This window comes from Anser cygnoides, chromosome 6 (genome assembly GCF_040182565.1).
Source record: "Anser cygnoides isolate HZ-2024a breed goose chromosome 6, Taihu_goose_T2T_genome, whole genome shotgun sequence".
Taxonomy (NCBI): domain Eukaryota; kingdom Metazoa; phylum Chordata; class Aves; order Anseriformes; family Anatidae; genus Anser; species Anser cygnoides.
In genome coordinates this window covers 3,151,301-3,169,715 of record NC_089878.1, presented here as the reverse complement: position 1 = coordinate 3,169,715, position 18,415 = coordinate 3,151,301, and the positions used below count along the sequence as shown (strand labels likewise).

The 18,415-nt window shown below is 43.9% G+C and overlaps 1 protein-coding gene across 10 annotated transcripts in view; it reads right to left on the bottom strand.

The window, feature by feature from the left end:
• The window catches only part of ANKRD44 (ankyrin repeat domain 44), a 152,284-nt gene that overhangs the window by 114,702 nt on the left and 19,167 nt on the right, over window positions 1-18,415 (bottom strand). For 3 of the 10 annotated variants that reach the window (XM_048058429.2, XM_013187461.3, XM_048058424.2), the window contains exon 1: window positions 9,321-9,439. The exons of 4 other annotated variants lie outside the window; for them this stretch is intronic. In XM_048058429.2, coding sequence (XP_047914386.1) covers window positions 9,321-9,422 — 102 coding nt within the window. In that variant the 5' untranslated portion in view covers window positions 9,423-9,439. Of the gene's footprint in view, window positions 1-9,320; window positions 9,442-18,415 lie in introns of those variants that run through there. 3 more of the 10 variants (XM_048058423.2, XM_066999925.1, XM_013187473.3) reach the window with 3 other exon arrangements.

The following is an 18,415-nucleotide window of genomic DNA, read 5'->3' as shown; positions in this document are numbered from 1 at the left end:
ACTTGCTCACTGTGTTGTTCTCTGTAGATTTCCAGCCTCTGTTACTGTTCTATTTTCTGTTGTACTTGTTCTGGTGTCACTCCAGCTGTATTTTGACATATGGTTTAGTGTCATATTAAACTATGCATGTTGAAAACAACTTCAAAAGCTTTCCATTCCCAGCAACACAATGTTACACTTCTGTACCTCCCAAACTGGACCTGTTTGGAAAAATGTTACCCCCAGTGTGGCAGGATTTCAGGGAGGTACACATGCTGCTCACAAAACTCTTTAATTCTTAAAGCATTAACTCAGTTACTCATATTGACATGCTATATTTTATTTTTGCACATAGTACTACTAAAGGTGAAATTATTCTTGGTCAGTAAATACATAAACCCACTGAAGGCCTTTTGCCTCCAGTATCTTTCAAAACTACCTTGCTGGCACTCTCTGAATATACAGCTCATCATTTATGTAATGCAGAGGTAAATCAACATGAATTTTCACTGTTCCTGCTGAACCCTGAGCTTCTCTTTCTCCACTACAAGGTATCAGCATCACACGGCAAATGTTCCCCATGCATACACTCACATTGACATCACCTGAATATCATGAGATTAAAATACAGTTAATTGCATGTTTAAGACCTGATCATTTGTTTTCTTTTAAAAAGCAACCTGCTTGTATTTTAAAAGGTGACTATATACTTAGTAATTAAGCACAGGAGGTGTGTCCTCTAGCTTAAGGGAAGAAAACAAAATAGTTGCACTTCTCTAAAGGCCCCAAGAGTTTTCAGCAGAGTTGTAACTCCAAGCAAGTGATGAGTTACAGAGATGGGCCTAAAACACCAAACACCAAAAGCTTTGGGATGTTCCAAAATATCCCCCAAGCCCATTATTGCCAGAGGGCTGCGAAGATGTGCCCACCTAGTGTTCCATTGTATCTGCTGACCCTGGGACTCATTTTCATCACCATTTTCTCACACATGGCAGTTTCCAAGCCAAAACTTAGCTCCCAGACATGCTCCCATACAGTAGCTTCATGCCTGCTGCTGTCACAAAAAGGGAAGCGGAGACTGGCCGATGTGACCTGCAAAAGGGGCTGACATCAGAGAACACTTCAAGAACTAGACCCTTCTTCCCATGCATTTCTGCTCCCCACCTTCACCTGGCATCGCCTTCACCACAGCTGGTACACACAGGAATCTAGGAAGCCCAAGTCAGCTACCCAAACCACAAACTCATTTACCTCGATCGTGATGTCTTTATTCGCCTATACAAAAAGGAAGCTGCAAGGCCACAAGGTAGATTTGTGATTCAGCCTGCTTCCTTGCAGTGCACCGCTGCTCTGCCTTCTCTAGGTCTGTGTTAGCCTGTACCTGCCCACCTGGACAAACAGGCAACTGTCAGCTCATCAGGAGAGTTGCTTTGTACATCCAGGCCAGAAAGCCAAGCAGTGTGGCAAGTTACCACCTAACTTAGGTCACTCCAAGCTGCACAAAGGCAACCACAAACCTCCAGCATATTGCATTACCAAAGTTTGTCACAGCAAATGAGGTAATGCTAGTACACCAGGAATAGCCACGCAGATCTGATTTCATGGACCAATGGGTCTTGGACACTAGAAATGATGGCAGAAAAAAATATGCACATAAAATTGTCTGTCACAATGCAGAATACTGCTATCATGGAATTTTGCTGCTGTTAACTGCAGAAAATTGATATACATTTTACATGTAATAGAAGACAACAGAGATTCATTTAAATTTGCAGTTAATATCACGAGCAATGAGACATCCAGAAATTACGTTTTCACTAGCTAAAAATTCAGTAAAAACTCTTTAGCGTATAAACTAATACAGTTAACAAATAACTACTTGGTGTCACATTCTTCCCTTTCTTACAGTGTTAAGACGCAAATAAATTCATCCTCAAATAATCAAAGCAGGTTCTTGAAGTTACAAACCTGATAGGGAGGAAGAGATATCTCAACTTGGTCACATTAACAACAAACTAAACTAAAGCTTATCATCATACACAAAAAGGAACAATCCCCAGCACTTAACCAGGTGCACAGAAGAGAAAGGGCAGTATGAGTCAGTTCTGCTTCTGTCTTCTTTAACCTCAGGAATGACTGGCATTTATTTGTGACCACTGACAAATATACTGATACCAGAATTAAATTATTCACAGGGGTTAAAAAGTAACAGGTCCAGATGGTTATGCACATGGCTAGGTGCAAAAAGGCAACTGTTTAACAGCTGAAAACACCATAAAAGCTGTTAGGACAGAAAGCAAGTAATACCAAACCAAGGAACTACAAAAATAATTACTCAAACTAACAATGCTGCCATCCCAGAAAACAATTAGAAGAGAAATAACAACAACACCATTAAACTTGTATTTCACACAACATTTACCAAAATAACAGCCTTTCCTCATGTCCTCCCGAGCGCTCCATCATCCAATGCATCACGTCCCCAGGAGGATAATGAATGCACCCAAATTCATCACTTTAATGCAAGAGATGTCAGAGAGAATTTCTAAGCCATCTGATACACCCCCTCCATTTTCCATTCCATCCCCTCCAGCAACACATACTCGGGTTGCAGGCTGCTTCAGCAGCCACAACTCAGACAGACTGAGCCACAACAGGGAGATAGCGTTCAGGCCTTCTTTTCCCCTCCTGGCAGGCGAAAATGCCAGTGCCCTGACCCTGCAGCAGCCATTTGGCACAGTGACACTTTGGTTAGAGCCACGGTGCAGACAACCAGCGTGCAGGCACCACACGCTACCAAACCACTTTCTTCCTAACTCATTTATGTATCATTTCAATAACTGCAACATTTTAACCTCTAAATATAAGGAGAAAGGCTGAAAATAACAAATTACCTTCCAAAAACCTGCATATAACCCAGTAACTCTTAGAGCATCAGTGCCAATTATTCCCCAATAACTCCATCGGGTGCTCCGTAAACTGTGCAGCTCCTGCCAATGTACACGAAAGAAACGCAGACACAAACATCTCTCGAGCACCCAAGGGGGAAATGCTACAGCCGCTCATGGGAACGGCCACACAGCCATACATTTTGGTGGAGCCAAGCTTTTATGGCCACACATCTAAAAAGGTAACTCCTGAATGGCAATAATATTTATTATTGTTATTGAACACTGAGGTAAACCCAGAAAGCTGTGTTTGGGGGGAAAAATGCCAGAAAGGTTTCGCACTGGGTATTCTATGAAAGGCTAATTGCAAGAACTAAGTGACGTTCAAAGAAACTGGTTAACGATTGCAGAAGAGAGATTTCTATTTATCCCGCAAACAAACAAACGTATTTCATGTCAGTGCTGCAGGGCTGCTGTCTCTGCCAGCAGAAGACAAATGCATTTCTCATGCTAGTCTGAGCCTGTGCATGGTGCACAAACATCCCGCGGAGCAGCAGCACGCACGCATGCAGTTCGCACAGGACCCGGTGAACAGATGGCCCCATGCGGCCCCAGCAGCTCCATCCTGCCCTGACACCTTCACACCTGAAAGGAAAGCGGCAATGAATGGAGATCAATACTCCCTACCTTTTGTTTCTGCAAACAAAGGAGCCTCTGCATGCCTGGCATCTCAGAAATCCCAGTCAGCACCAGACCAGCACACATTAAGGCGCTAATTACTCAGAGGAGTAATTTAGAGTCCAGCAGTGCTCCAGTGTCCGGGTCTTCCCGGGACTGTGACCTGCACCAAAACTGGTATCACCCTCCACCCTACCCTACATTTTCCTTTCTTTTTTTTTAAGCACAAACTTGATCTCCATTGCTAGAGAGTAATAACACACTTATATATTGGAGACTTGCTCCCACGTTCACTGAAACACTTCATTTACCTGGTTGTGAGAGAAGGCAGAGCACTATCGTGGTGCTGCCACTCAAAGAAAGATGCCTGTAAACAATGTTGGGTTCATGTGCCGATGCTGGTTTAGGTTGGTTTTCAAGATTTGGAGAAGCACCTGTGGGGCACAGCCTGAGGAGACAGGCTGCTGGCAAGGGACCACGCTGCTCCGCGAGGTACGCTTTGGCACATTTTCTTTGCTGGCTGTTGGGTTCACGACTGGGCTGATGCTTTCCATACAAGTGCCCATAGGTTGCAAGAGATACTGTACCAGCTACAACACTGCCTGCCTTTTCACAAAGTCTTCAGGGGAAAACCAATCAAATCTTAACAGTACTGGACATAACATGCTGTGATTTAAAGGAGAGGGAAGACACGTGCCAGAAATAAATCAGATGGGACTCAAAAAGGTGAAATTACACGGCTGTAAGGCATCTTGCTAGGGCGCTCTAAGTATGGAGAAGAGAAATCAGCGGGTCACTGGGTGTAACACTGTGATGTATCACCACATCCGTTCTCCACTGAGCCTTAAAAAAGAAGTGGCTAGAGACTGTATTCATTTATATAAAAAATGCAAAAAGGAAGACTTTGTAAGCATAGGTTAGAGCAGACTTTCCTTATTTTGGTACAAGAAACTTCACTTTACTTCCTTGGTGGTGCCAAAGCATCATTCAGTTCTGGGCGCCCCTTTGGCAGCCAGCGGTTTGGCCAGCAGCACAAACCTGAATGGTTTTCGGCAGCCTCTTTTAGAGATCCCCCGTATTTAATGCACTGTTCACAGAAAGCCCCACCATGACATAACAAAAACCGCTTGCCTATCACTACTTCAGCTTTCCAAAAGTATTTTGATGTACAGTCCACACACAGTCCCACAAGAGATGTGTAGAATAAAGAATGACATCAAAAATAATTTCTTAGTAGTGTAAATACTATACAAGCACATTTGTCTTAAATTTATTTTTTTTAATATTATTGTCCTTTTTTTTTCATTACAGTGTTCAGGGGTTGTTTTTTCATTTGTATCTGCACTCTGCACCTGTGTATTGAATGCATTCCTGAACATTCAACAATGCATCTTACCTTTAAGGTCAGGATGTGGTTTTATTGCTGTTTTGAAGCTGTTTATTCCTTTTAATCTACTTTTTTAGGGTGTGCGGAAGCTACATCGAGCCACACACCAAAAGAAATTCTTTTTAATAAAAATTAAACATCTTTTAGAAACCCAACTACAGCTACTAAAGCAGGTGCCTTCTAATAGCATGACAGAGCTCTCCACACGCATATGTTAATACCACATAATTCAAAACCAGACAAAATAGAAAATACGAAGCACAGTCTTTTAGGGCCCTGTGACAGAGAGTGGCATTCAAAGAGGAATTCGTGGCAAACACTTTTAACAAGGAAACACAGGAAACTGTCTCGAAGCTTCATTGTTCACAGGGTGCTTTGTGTAAAACCTGTGCGCACACACACAGAGCATTCTTTAGTTAACAAGAAATACCTGGGTTTGCCTCGCCAGGCCTCCCACCAGATGCTAGCTTCCAGGACACCCTATCAAGCTGTTCCCCGTGGTCGCAGCAGCTCATCCACAGGCCACCTGCACTGGGCTCCTCTCTTTGCACAAACCCTGCAAGGCAGCAGACTTGCCAACAGAGCAACTCAAGCAGTATCACAGCTGGCAGAATGAGCAGCATACAATAATTTCAAAAGACAAGAAGAAAGCAGAACAACATTTCAAAAAGAATGAACAGATGAAAATAATTATCAGACAATTTCAGAGACAGACTTTGGGTGGCTTAAGAGGAGGCGTGACAGAGTTCAGGAAGAGAAAACCAGAGGCAGCCAAAGGGTCTCAGCTATTCTGGGAGAATTCTGGGAGCGCGATGTCACGTGGGATCAAGAGGCAGAATTTAATAACTGCTTGGAGCCAGGCTGAGGTGGGAAAGAGGGCGCTACGTTTTTGTGAAAGATGCAAGCTTTGGAAGCAGACACACAATAGCTCTGAGTGGTGCATGCTGGGCAGCACAGCAGTGCATCATTTCTGCTCTCCGCTTTGGTCCCTGAGAGGTTGCCCTGGGTTGGAACAAGAAACTGCAGCATCTCTGTTCAGAAATGACTGGAATAAACCAGAGATCAGCCAGCTCAGGTGTTTTCAGGAACACACCCATAGAGCTGCCAGACCCAGACACCTTGCTACAGTAAAAGTAAGGTTTACAACGTGGCTTCAGAGCATGGACTTCAAAGAAAGAACTGGCACCAGCCACAGAGAACACCAGCCTTATCACAAAGGCTTTGCCTACCACAAAAAAACCTGTCCCAGGTATTGAAGGTATGCGGAAACCACGTTCCCTGCTGTTACTCTTGCAAAATCCTCATCTACTTTGTCCACTTGCTTTTAAGATAGGACATAATTCATTTTCCCTTCAAGCAATTAAGAGTGTGTGCTCTGTAATCGTGAGAAACAGTTAAATGTACTCACACATCTGCTGTATCGATTTTATCTGCTCTTAACTCTCTTAAATCACTATTCCTTTCTGCTGGAATTTATTATAAAAGTAAAAAGATGCCAAATATAACAAACTTTTAAAATCTATACAAGTAGCAGAAACTCTGGTGTGTCCTGTTGCAGCCGGAAGAATAAACTATTCAAAATTACAAATATTTAAAAAATATTAAGATGTTAACCCGTGCATCTAGAAGCAAAAAAAGCCTTCTTCAAGCAAGAATTGTGTCACCCTCCTAACATTAAGATTTGCACTCGCTCATCCCTCTGCTTCATCAATACAACCAAAATGTTTTAAATAGACAGCTTTTCTAGCTGTTAAAAATAAAACTTCTAATCAGAAAACATCAGTTTATCTCTCCCCCTTCCATTCATTCATCTGTCTTTGTAACATGCTGGAAATATCTGTACTGGCATGCAAGAAAGGAACTGGAGTGTACCATGTAAGGATTAAAAATGCTTCTGAATAGAGGAGTCAGTATCTTAAAGCCCCTGCTACCTTGTAACGCTGGGTAGAGTCAGACACTGTTACATTCCTTACATATTTACAAGGATACTGCTAGAGCATATTTATTTTCTCCTCAGTTTTACAGCTTTCATTAAACTAGACAAAGGATTTTTGCCCCATTGCATGCCGAAACTGGAATTGCCTGCCTTGGCAACAAAATCCTGTAATTTCTATTCATGCCAAAAGCATCTTCATATATCACTAACTTTGCCACAGCTATGTCAGAGCTTGAGCAGAAGGCTGTATTGCTGGTAGAAAGCAGAACATGCTCTGAGGGTCTGCAAAGAAAACAGCCATAGAAAGCAACTGGTGAAGAGAAAGAGGATCCTTGCATCAGCTTCCTGTATTAAAAAGGGCAGGAAAATCACCCAGGTGCCAGCCTCTCACCACACTTGCATGAGGAACAAGCCAAGCAGTTGCTGTTCCTCATTATTCCCCTTGAGGTTAGCAGAAGTCCAGGGCCTTCACAGGGTTGTTACTGCTGGTGTCGTGAATGCAACATAAAGTTTCAAAAAAGAGCGCACAAGGTCCCATTTCCCTGCACAGAGCAGAAAATCAGCAGCAGAGACTTCACTCCTCAGAAATCCTTACTTCCACTGTCCCAGAAACAAATGTGAACAAGAAATGTTATGACTTCCCAACATCACGCTCTCAACTCCTCCTCCACTATCAAAAAGGCTAGACGCTATTGAATGCAGGGAAGTTCAAACGTCACTGAAATTTGGGGGACCAGGATGCAGCCCCCTGTACGTATGGCTTTAAAACACCAGTCAACTATAGCAAATGATATTGTAGCTTCAAAATCTGAAATAATGCCAGTCTTCCAGTCACTCTGAACCTTTGCAAGAGGAAAAAATAAAGATACAGGTCCTTCATTATGATGACCATTTGTTTCCATGCTTTTTTTGTGGTTCTGTTGTTTTTTTTTTTTAATTACGTTAACATCCTCTAGATGCTTATAAATCTGCTGTTCAACAATTTGCTTTGTATACTTCACAATGTTGGGATCAAATTGACTAACTCTCTGGCTCCTTACTTCCCCCTTATAAAAAGACATAAAGTTTGTCTGTCTCCAGTCCTGTATTTTCCCCATCATTCACAGACTCAAAATAATCTTTTCTAAAATTTCACACTGCTATGGCTATTTTTTCATTCTTTTCTGACTGCATGCATCCATTTGCACACCTTCCACATCACGTAGCAGACCTATAATACCATTTGTCATCGTTTTCAACTTATATCTAATACACCTATAAAATCCTTTCCATTTTGCTTTAAAAGACAGAGAGAAGAGATGAGATATGGGGTGTTTTAAGGCAAAAAGGAACAGGGAAAAGTCTGCGAGTGGTGTCGGGAGGCACCGGAGACAGGCGAGTGGCCAGCTCAAGGCGGGCAGGAGGGGCAGTGGGAAGTGGGAGTATCAGCCTGCAGCCGCCAGGTACACGCTGGGGTTAATGGCAGGAGGTGCCAGCTGAGTGCTGTTTCCCAAATTTGGAAGAAAGAACAAAAAAAAGTTGTTTTTCCATCATTTATGAAGCATTGCCTCTCTCTGCACCAAGTGCAGAAGCCGTATGGTTGAGGCAGAGGAGTTGGCTTTTGGGGAATGGAGCTTAGCTGAATCATCATCTTGAGATCCTGCAGGATCTCCCTTCTCCTCCCCTTCCCCGCTCCCAGACCCCACAATTAGTTCACCATCAGAGAGTGTTAAGGACATCCCGTTACACTTGATAAATGAGGGTGGGTATGGGGAAACCATTTGTCTCGGTAGATGGCGGAGGCAGGTAAAACACTTTGCTACCCAAAGCAAGCAATCCTCACATAAAACCTCAGAGAGCAGACAAAATCTCTGAAGTCTCCTACGCTCTAAAATGTTTTTAATAAAACAGTTATTTTAAAAGTAGGCATTGATAGGCAGTACATGTTCAGCCACAGCAAGGCAGAAAGCAGCATAAGATAATCCCCAATTTTAGCCAATAATAAACCAATAAAATGATGGTTAGTGTCACTCAGAAATGCACAGCCAATTTCACACTTCCAAGCATCAGGTATTCAGGGAAATCACAAGATTTATTTGGAGCATGGAGGGTGAGTGGTGTGGAGATGGAATGCTTTTCTCTCTGAAGATGTGCTGAATCTCTTTCATTTTCCCCTTTAGGGGCTATCTTTCAAACTATTAAAAAAAAATACAAGAAAACAGAAAGCCTGTATGATGTCTATGTGAAAGCAGATGGGCATGATTTCTAATTACCGCATTGATTCCTAGATTCCCAGGCAGTCATAAGGGATTGATCTGACCAAAATCTCTGCCGCAACCCGCCTTTATATCTCCAATACTCAGCAATCCTCCGAGGGCTCGCCCCCAGCTTCTCGGTGAAAGTGGCGGAAAGCCCCACAAGGCAGCAGCACAGCTCGAGGCTGCCAACGCGCCAGTGCCATGATGGAACCGACCTGTGTGAGGAGCCCGGTCCCGCAGGGGAGATGCTGCTCCTTCAGCATCGGCTCTGAGGGAAAGCCTGTGGGAACACGCTGGGTCTCAGACAAACCAAACATTTTCAGCCTGTAGCACTCCAGAGAAGCAGACAGCTCTGTGCAGCACTTCCTGTGTAAGCAACACAGTTAATTAACTCTGTGTTGATTAATGGGGCGCTCTCACATCAAGAATTTATTGAGTCTGTTATTATATACAAGGTCTTAATTGCCAAACAGCCGCAGCTAAATACCATTCCTTGCCGTCTACTCCTTAAGCATCATAATGTAAAATTAATTGGTACTTGTTTGCTAATGAATATGAAATATTTTAAGTCATGCACCATAAAACTTACCACTGGTATGTTCATTTCTAAACACCCATGAACGAACTAAACTACTTTAATACCTTGGGAAGAACCTCCTCTCTTGGACCCGTGTGGGATGGGTGGTTCATTGCTCTTTGTAGCAGGGCTTTTCTGCGCTCAGATGTTTACCAAAAGAGCTGTTCTAGAATAATTAGCCAGTAGTTATTCCACTTCCACAGTGCATTAAGACTGACTTGCAAAAGATGCTTTCATGCAAGACTATGAGCACCCACACCAAAATATCTACCCAGAACAGTTATTTTGGGGCAGCTGTTTCAGTAAATTTCCAAGCACAACTGTGATCAGCTCACAACAACTGATCGAACTTGGCCTGGGGGTAGCAGGGAAGATCAAAAAGACACTTGAACCCCTTTGTCCCTTGTGGATCCTTACCTCCAGGGTTAGCCTCTGTGCACAGAAAGGGCTTGCAGCATAACAAAGCGAATCCCTGGGGTGAAAGAAAAACATCCCAACTCTGGAATATGCTCCCCTAGTCCTAAGGGCAGGAGAAACCAGAAACAGCGTCCTGAGCCCGGCTCTGCCATGCAAGTAGGGTGGGGAAAGCAGAGGGGGCACCCACACCACAGCTGCAAGGGGATGCAAGGTTGGGGATACATCCCCAACCGAGGAAAGCCCTTCTGTTTACATACCTGCGGAAATAACATTTTTTCTATTTATATTTCTAAGGTCTTGTCGGTAATGCAAACCTTTCTTCAACCACATCTGTTTCAAAAAGATGGGGTATGAGCTACACAAACAAGGTCTGACTGTTTTTTTAATTAGTTTAAGGTGGACGCTACAGAAACATGGCTTTTGTGTTGATGTCACTCGTCATGCTATGAACCACAGGGATCAGCACAGCTCTAAGGGGAATACAGCATGTGGGAATGAATGCAGGAAGGCTCAAGCAACCAGGCTTTCCTCTAAGCCAACTGCTTATCCTTTTGCAGAGAGAACTGCTTTATCAGTGAAACCAAAATATCTGGACTGTTTTCTCTACTGTTTGAAAGCAAACAAACTACACCAAGAGAGGGAGAGTCAGGAACCAAAGAATCACTTCTCAAATGCAATGCTATTCCTGGGACTGCACCCACATAGCTGTAGCACGGTTATTTACACAGTGCTTGTTTTTGATGCTCCAATATCCCAGCGAGCAGCAGTGCAATTCAGCCCAGCAGACTGGACAGCTCAATAAGCTCACAAAGCCAGGCAGCACATGAGGCGGTTTTGTCACTTCTGTGGGTCAAAGCCTTGGAGCACCCTTTGCCAGGTATTGCGCAGGCAGCTGTGAAGAGGCACTTGGCAAAAGCCTGCTCCATGCTAGAGCTTTATGGAGGCAGAAATACAGAAGCAAAGGTTAACACACTGAATTATGCCTGGTTGTCCACTTCCTTTAAATTTTTGTCCCTACAGAATCAACTGAGGGATTCTTCAGACAGCTGTCTGCAAGCCTACAGGTCTTTAAAGACCCTTTTTTTAAAGTGCTGGAGACCACACGTCTCCATGGAGTCATCTGTAAGGAGTCACACAAGGGTTTTCAGACAGTCGTCTGCAGAGTTCTTCAGCTGGCACTGTGGGAACCCGAAGTGCTGAAGATCATGTGCTTCTTCTCGATTTGCTGTCATTCTTGTCTCCATTTCCAGGCAGCTCTCTGGTAAACCACACACCTGCCTCAGAGGGCACAATATAGTCATAAGAACCCATTAAAGATGCACAAACATTACCAGGAACTAGAACCAGAAGATCATAAATGTGATCCCCGATTAACATAAAGCCTGTGCACAGGCCTGTTGGAAGGGGGTAGCAGCAAGGCACGCTGCAACCAGCTACCCCAGCTAACAGTCCTCTGTGGAGGAGGACAAATCTGTTCAGCCCAATTTGCTCCATTTTAAAGAAGAAATATTACTCCTCTGGGTAGCAGGGGTGAGGCACAAGTTCACTGGTCTTCACAAAAACACTTCTAAAAGGAGCACCCTCTTCTGCTTAGAAGGTAGATTATATGTATGTAAATATTGACAAATAATAAGCAAAACTTAGTAAGGAAACTGCCCAGTTTCAGCCTGACATGAAGTGGACCTTGTGTGAACGCACCCAAGAGCACCACCTCATCCACTTACAGCAAGTTTTCCTTGCTTGAATTTGGAAGGCTATCTCCATTTCTCTGAACCCACCCAGCTTTATGTCCATGCTGTGGCCAAGCATCACACAGCCCTGGATTATTAGGACATTTAGTCTACAGAAGTGGTGCTAATACACAACAGGCTGATCTCATTTTTACCATTTGCACGGCCAGATACAATGCTAAGCCTATGACACAGGATTAGCAACCCAAGGCAGCCACCCACTGCAATCAGCCAGAATAAACCTTAACCTACCAGGTGACCTAGAAACCATTTCCTAACAGAGCACTTTCTCTTAAGCAGCACCAATGCCTATTTCACACATTATAGAACCAATATCTAAACAAAATGTTCACTAACAGTGTGCTATGAAACTGCGTGTCACCGTTCATTTCTCATCTTGCAACATCCTAATACTGGCATCAGCCCACGCAGCATAAACAGCACTAAAACAATGTGCAGGGAGGAAGGGCACCGCTGTGATTCAGCCACAGAAAGAAGTAAATCAGGATTTGGTTCTTGTTCTGTCACCCACTGTGCTCTCAGACTGAACTTGCTCACGGAATCTCTCCGCACCCAGCCCCGTGCTGCAAATTGGGATGACGACCTCCTCCCGACCGTGCTCTCTGTCCCACCTGGGTATGTCACCCGTCTCCTCCACGCCTCCCTTGGGGTCTTAGCTGCAGCCTCCCTGTTCCCGACCCGCAACTCCAAAGCCATCTTGGCAGGGCAGCTTCGCACCACCTCACACCTGCCTTCAGCAGAGGGCACAGTGAGCCACAGGCTCCATCCGCATAAAGCACCACCACAAACAGGGCCACGACCCCTAACAGAGGAGCGGGATTACACACTTCCCTAAAGGATCAGGGCTCGTTTACATTAAAACAAAGACATTTCCTCATGCTGGGCATGATTCCCACCAAGCGGGAGGCAGCTGGACCGTTCACCTAAGCACACTCCTCTCAGGCAGGAGGGATGCTCGCAGGCTCTGGCACACTGCACTCACGTGGCTGGTAGAGCTTTTTGGAAACTTTCCTGGAGTCAATGACTAAATAAGTCCCTCTCTTGATTTTAAATTGGAGATAAATGCTGCATGTCACATTGGCAAGCACATTAAAGCAGCTGGAAGCACAAAGACAATATGGGGTATTTCAGGCCTTTGTTCTCTCGTTTTTTACCCATGGCATGTTAAGCAACTAAAGAACACACTGAGCAAACCAGTGTTTTACTGGATAATATCACAGGCTTCCAGCCTCTAAATCCCACCTTTTGCTACTGGCACGAGCGCACGGAGTTAGGAAGGGGAGAATGAAAACATTGGTGAAAAGGACACGTTGCCCACCTATTATAAGTACAGGAAAAATGAACTTTATACACAGAAGGATAGCAATGCAGGTGCTGCTACCAGCATGTTGCTGTAAGAGCGAAGCAGCTTCCCCACACTCCTGCAAAGTCAGTCAGGAGTCAACGCAGCCAAAAGCAGAACTTGGTCTGAAGAAGAGATGTCAGAAGGCAACCTGCAGCCCTTTCACCTCAGACAGGCAAGGAGCCCGTTGCGTTAGAACGATGTTACGATGAAATGGGCCAGGTTCTCCATCAGAACGGTATTGCCTACATTATTAATGAAGAAACGTATACAAAAGCTGACTGACATTCATAGAAGTTTCCTTTCCCAGACAGGATTCTGTAATATTTACGTGTCTAACAGAGCAACTGCTCTTTAGTTTATACCTTGTCCAAACAAGAAAAAATAGCTCATGAGGTTAGCAATACTTGATTTCTACCTTTTAACTTCTTCAAGTTACAAGCTCTCTACTGCTACTAATACTTTGTTTATAGAGACATCAGACACAGGTATGCAATTCAGGAGGCACCACAGGATTATTTTGCTCAAAGTCTTTGCACGGACAAAAGATCAAGCAACAAGTCTCTAAAATTGTAAAGCCTGCAACACAAGGGGAGGGACAAAAAATGTCATGTTGAGATCACAAAATATGCCAGAATAGAAATAGCAATGTTTAAACACCAAATTATTCATCGCTAGTGCTAGTGATCATTTGCAGATGTTGCATCATTAGATATCAAGATGTGGCCTTGGAGCAATCCTACATGTACATCATTCAATAGTAAAAGTTTTTTTTCTTGAGAAACCCAACTTCTTTATGGAAAAAAAAAAAAAAAGCTAAAGCCTCAGCTCAGCAAATAGATCCAATCAGGTACATCTGTCAAGACCGTGCAGAAGTCAGCCACTATGGTTTTACTTACTTCCTCATAAAGATGCAGTAGCATGCAGCTGCAGGGAAGAAGCAGGAGCTTTGCAAGGGCATTCTCCCCAAGCACTCCTTTAAAATTCAAAAGCAAGCTATTACAAATAATTCAAGCACAAAAATGCATGTCCGTACATAAAAACAACTCATAACACAAAGTACAAACATCGACCAGACAAGCTTACGTTAGGCTAGGAGATTTAGCATCTCAAGGCAAAAACACATTAAGCACCCTCCATTTTTGGCTGTACATCTGCAGCCTGGGAAAACTCTTTCTTCCCCCAAAAGCAACACATACGCAAATGTCTGTCATCAAAAAGCACGCACTTTTTCAGAATGTCACAATTACCTAGCCACAACTAAATGCTGTAATTTGTTGACCAACTCCTTGCAAACTTCAATAATGACCTCAAACCCTCAGATAAAACTGCAAAATAATTTCCCTTATTTTAAATGTAATTTTGTAATGCTTTGATTTCCACCCATCACCAGGCTGAAGGGCTCCAGGATCATGCTGCTACACGTTCCTAGTGCAGCAATTAAAACAAGGCTGAAGCCACAGCCACCAGCTGTGGGAACTGTTTAGTCCAGGCTTTGCAGCTAACAAAAAAGTGACTAAAGTCATATACGTACTTTTGAAAAAAAAATAGTTTAAAAATTGCAACACCTGAAAATGCAACTTTTCTAGCTCTTAAAGCATCTAAACAAAATGGTTAAAATACGGAGGTATGACAAAAATCACGTTCTGCTAGTAAGTTTAGCTCACCCATACATTTTGCAACATACATGTACACACGCAGCAGTATGTGAAGCAGTGGGTTCAAGTGGAAGAGGAGGAATAAAAATCCTATTATATGGTCAATGTTGTCAAAATGTACCTTTAAATGCTGGCCTAATATAGGCCTATACCTATAATACCTGGCTCCTGTAGGCACCTGATGACACTAAAACCAGTATTAGTATCAGAGAAAAGAAAAAAGTTCTAGTCAACGGGGATTAAAAAGCGATAAAAAGGTTAAAAAAAAAACACACAATATGCTGACTTACTGTGTACGATATCTGCCCAAGCCTGCAGACAGCCTAAACAGCAGCTCTTAAAGACCAAAGGGCTGGTTTTTCAAAGGAACAGTCCGAGATGTGCTGTTCTCAACAACCCTCTTGTGGCCTCTGGCCACTCCAGCAACCAACAGGCAGGCCCCGGGGTACACAGGCTCCCAGAAACCCCACATGCAGCTACATGACCATTTTCTTTGCTGGCTGCCTGTGGTTTGCCCCCAGGACCAGGCTGTGAGCAACAGCAGTGGCTGGAGACCCTACCCAGTGCCAGCAGTTGGCTCCAGCTTGGGCGCCAAAATCATCGGCCCAGCCTCAAGCCAGGATCGTGATCACCTCAGCCACACCGCAGGCACCGTGCCTCAGGTGCGTGCGAGGACAGATTCTGCTGGGCACCATCCACAACTCGGGCACAACTAACATTTTCACGTGGCAGGCACATATATACACACCCTCAAAGCAGCCCAGGCGTCTCAGTGTAAGCATCACAAAATCCTCACAGCTTTACCACACTTCTGGAGGGTTTCTCCTCTACAGAAAAGTATACAATAGACGTGAGCACAGTGCATGACTCCAGGATCCTCCTGATAAAAATTTACCTCAAAACAAGCTACGAAGCCATCTGAAAATGATAGTTCATAAGCCATGACCAAAAAAAGCAAGCAGCTTCCTTTCCAGCTCTGCACCTTCCTCTCTTTGGGGACTCAAAGTTTCTTTCCCCCTGTCTGAAGAGGGCCAGACACGAAACGTGTCAGAGCTCCACGGCCACCTGTGAGGCAGCAGCACCCACCCTGCCCACACCTCTAAGCAAGGCCAGGAATTTTCCAAAGCTTTTTATTTTAAAACACACACATTTGGAAATGTAATCAGCTTTGTTAGGAGATTATTTGTTACTGTTGTACTCATTTTGCTTTTAAGTGTGTTCGGATCAAGTCCAGCCTCTGCCCAGGCGATTTTTATGATTTCTGACATCTGTTTAAAATCATTTTAAACATCTGTTTAATGCTGTTTCTCTGTGACCATAATAAAAAGGATCCTCATGGTCAGTGAGAACTGTCAAGGACAGGAAAGCATTTGGGAAAGGGAGAGAAATGGTCCTTTCAGTTCCAGTCACACTGCATTGCTCTCAGCAACCAAGGACAACAGGCAAAATACCTGGAGACAGGATGAGGTTTTGCAGCTAATAGCAGCCTCGGTGCACACACCATTTAGCTGGGCTTCATTACCCTTACACACGCTTGAAAAGGTAGCCTAAAAATTATCGTTGTTTTCTACACATGGGGCCTGAACTGGTGAAACTGAAGTGACAGGAAATTTGGACCCCCAGGTGCACTGGGTCAAGGCCTGTCTCAAATCTACAGCGAGCGTCCCACTGAATTCAGGCATAAATGCACCAAGCGCTGCATCTCTTAAAAGCAGCTACACCAACTTCATCTTTATGTAACTTCATACTTTTGTTCACAGAAAAGATACCCGGTGCTTTCCAAAGACAGAACGACGCATTTCCCACGTGAACACGTCTGGCCACAAGCAGCACCCAGGCAGGGCAGAGCTTGCATCAGCCTCCAACAGCCACCAGGACAAGCAGACAGGGGCTGCTCCACACACCGCTGCCCCGACACGGCGCCAGGCCTGAAGGTGAGCCAGGCCGAGCACTGGCATCCCGAATCGGACGTAACTACTTCACCACAGAGCAACCCAGCCAGCTTCGAGCTGACAGCGGGAGGTAGCTACAGAGACAGCCCTCAGGTTCACACAGGGCCACAGTCCCGTGAGGTGCGCTTGCGCTGGTAAGGCACACGTGGAAACAAGACAGAGAAGCCACAGAAATTTAGATTCCTCCACAGTATTTTTCCAAAAGCTAACTCACAGGAGTTTACCTTGAGAAATACTTTAAGAGATTTTACCCTCTCAGCAGAGTGCTGACAGAAGCAATTGTGTGTGTATTTGCCGTCCAAAATCATCGGTGGAAACCCTGAAGATTAAAAGCACATTCAGCAGGACTTCAGCTAATAGGCTTTCTCTTGAAAAGTCTGCACGTGGCAAACGCAGAAATGATTCTCAAGAAACTAAGCTACTTGATGCAAACGCGAGCAATTAAGAACAAGCTGTGTGAGAAGTGCAAGCAGGGAGACCAGTGGTGGGAAACACCCCAGCCACGGCTGCTCAGGGGCAGATCCAGGCAACAACAGCTGCTTGAAAAGCAGTCACAAAATTCAGAAAAACAAGTGATACCCTCAGACAGTTTTGGTAAAGGGAAAGGAGACTTGCAAGGAGAAGGAAATGGCAATACAAAACACAGCCACAAACAAAGAGCAAAAGAAAGAAACTTTCCTCAGCCAACCCCTGAGGGAGCACAGCAAGGTTTTTTCATGCCCCATCATCTTGTCCACAGAGCCAAGCTCGAGATGCGTCAGTGAAGCTTCCACCTGAAAGTCTCTGGCCACCCATTTGTTGAAACACTCATTTTCTGCTCATTATGAACTCCAGTTTACGCACAAAGGCTTTTATCACATATAGCTGCATCCTTACATATTATAAAACACAGATGTTTATCAAAATGAAAAAGGTGCAACCAATAAACTGGGTGGGGAGCAACACAGAAATAACTCTTAGACCTGAATATATATATATATATATATATTTAGTCCTTAAAGCAATTCATATGCTGCTGTAATCAACATTTACTACAGAGATGGTGAGAGAAAAAAAAAGAATAGATAAAAGTTTTATGATTTAGAGGAAGTTTCACAGTATTTTTATATGACAATGGGAATATTTAGAACTGTTACAACTGCACAGACACATCAATATAAAGATTAAAATGCTAACAATTATGACTTGTTTTAGGTTGTTTCACCTTAACATTCAGAAATTAACATTGGGGGGTTACTGAAGAGAGAGTCCAGGAGGAAGTTCACGCAGAAATGAATAATGGTAGAAATGCACTTCCTGTGGTTAAAAGATTTAAGGGTTTCTCATGGCACAACTGATGAGCTAGCAATTGCAATCACTTGGAAACAAATTCAAGTAACCTACATGCACCGTATGAAAAATACTGAAGTCTGAAACTGAGCTCTCCTGCCTAAGGACAGAATGCAGCCAAACAGACAGAGATGCTAATCTCTTTGGAGGTTTAAGCACAGCAGTACCGTAACACCTCTCAGCAGTACCAGAAAAGAAGCAATAATGGAAGTCTGCCTTTCTTCAAAGCCTGTGATTAGTTTCTCTTCTGTTTGGAGGCTCTGTGTGCTGTTAGATGCCATTGG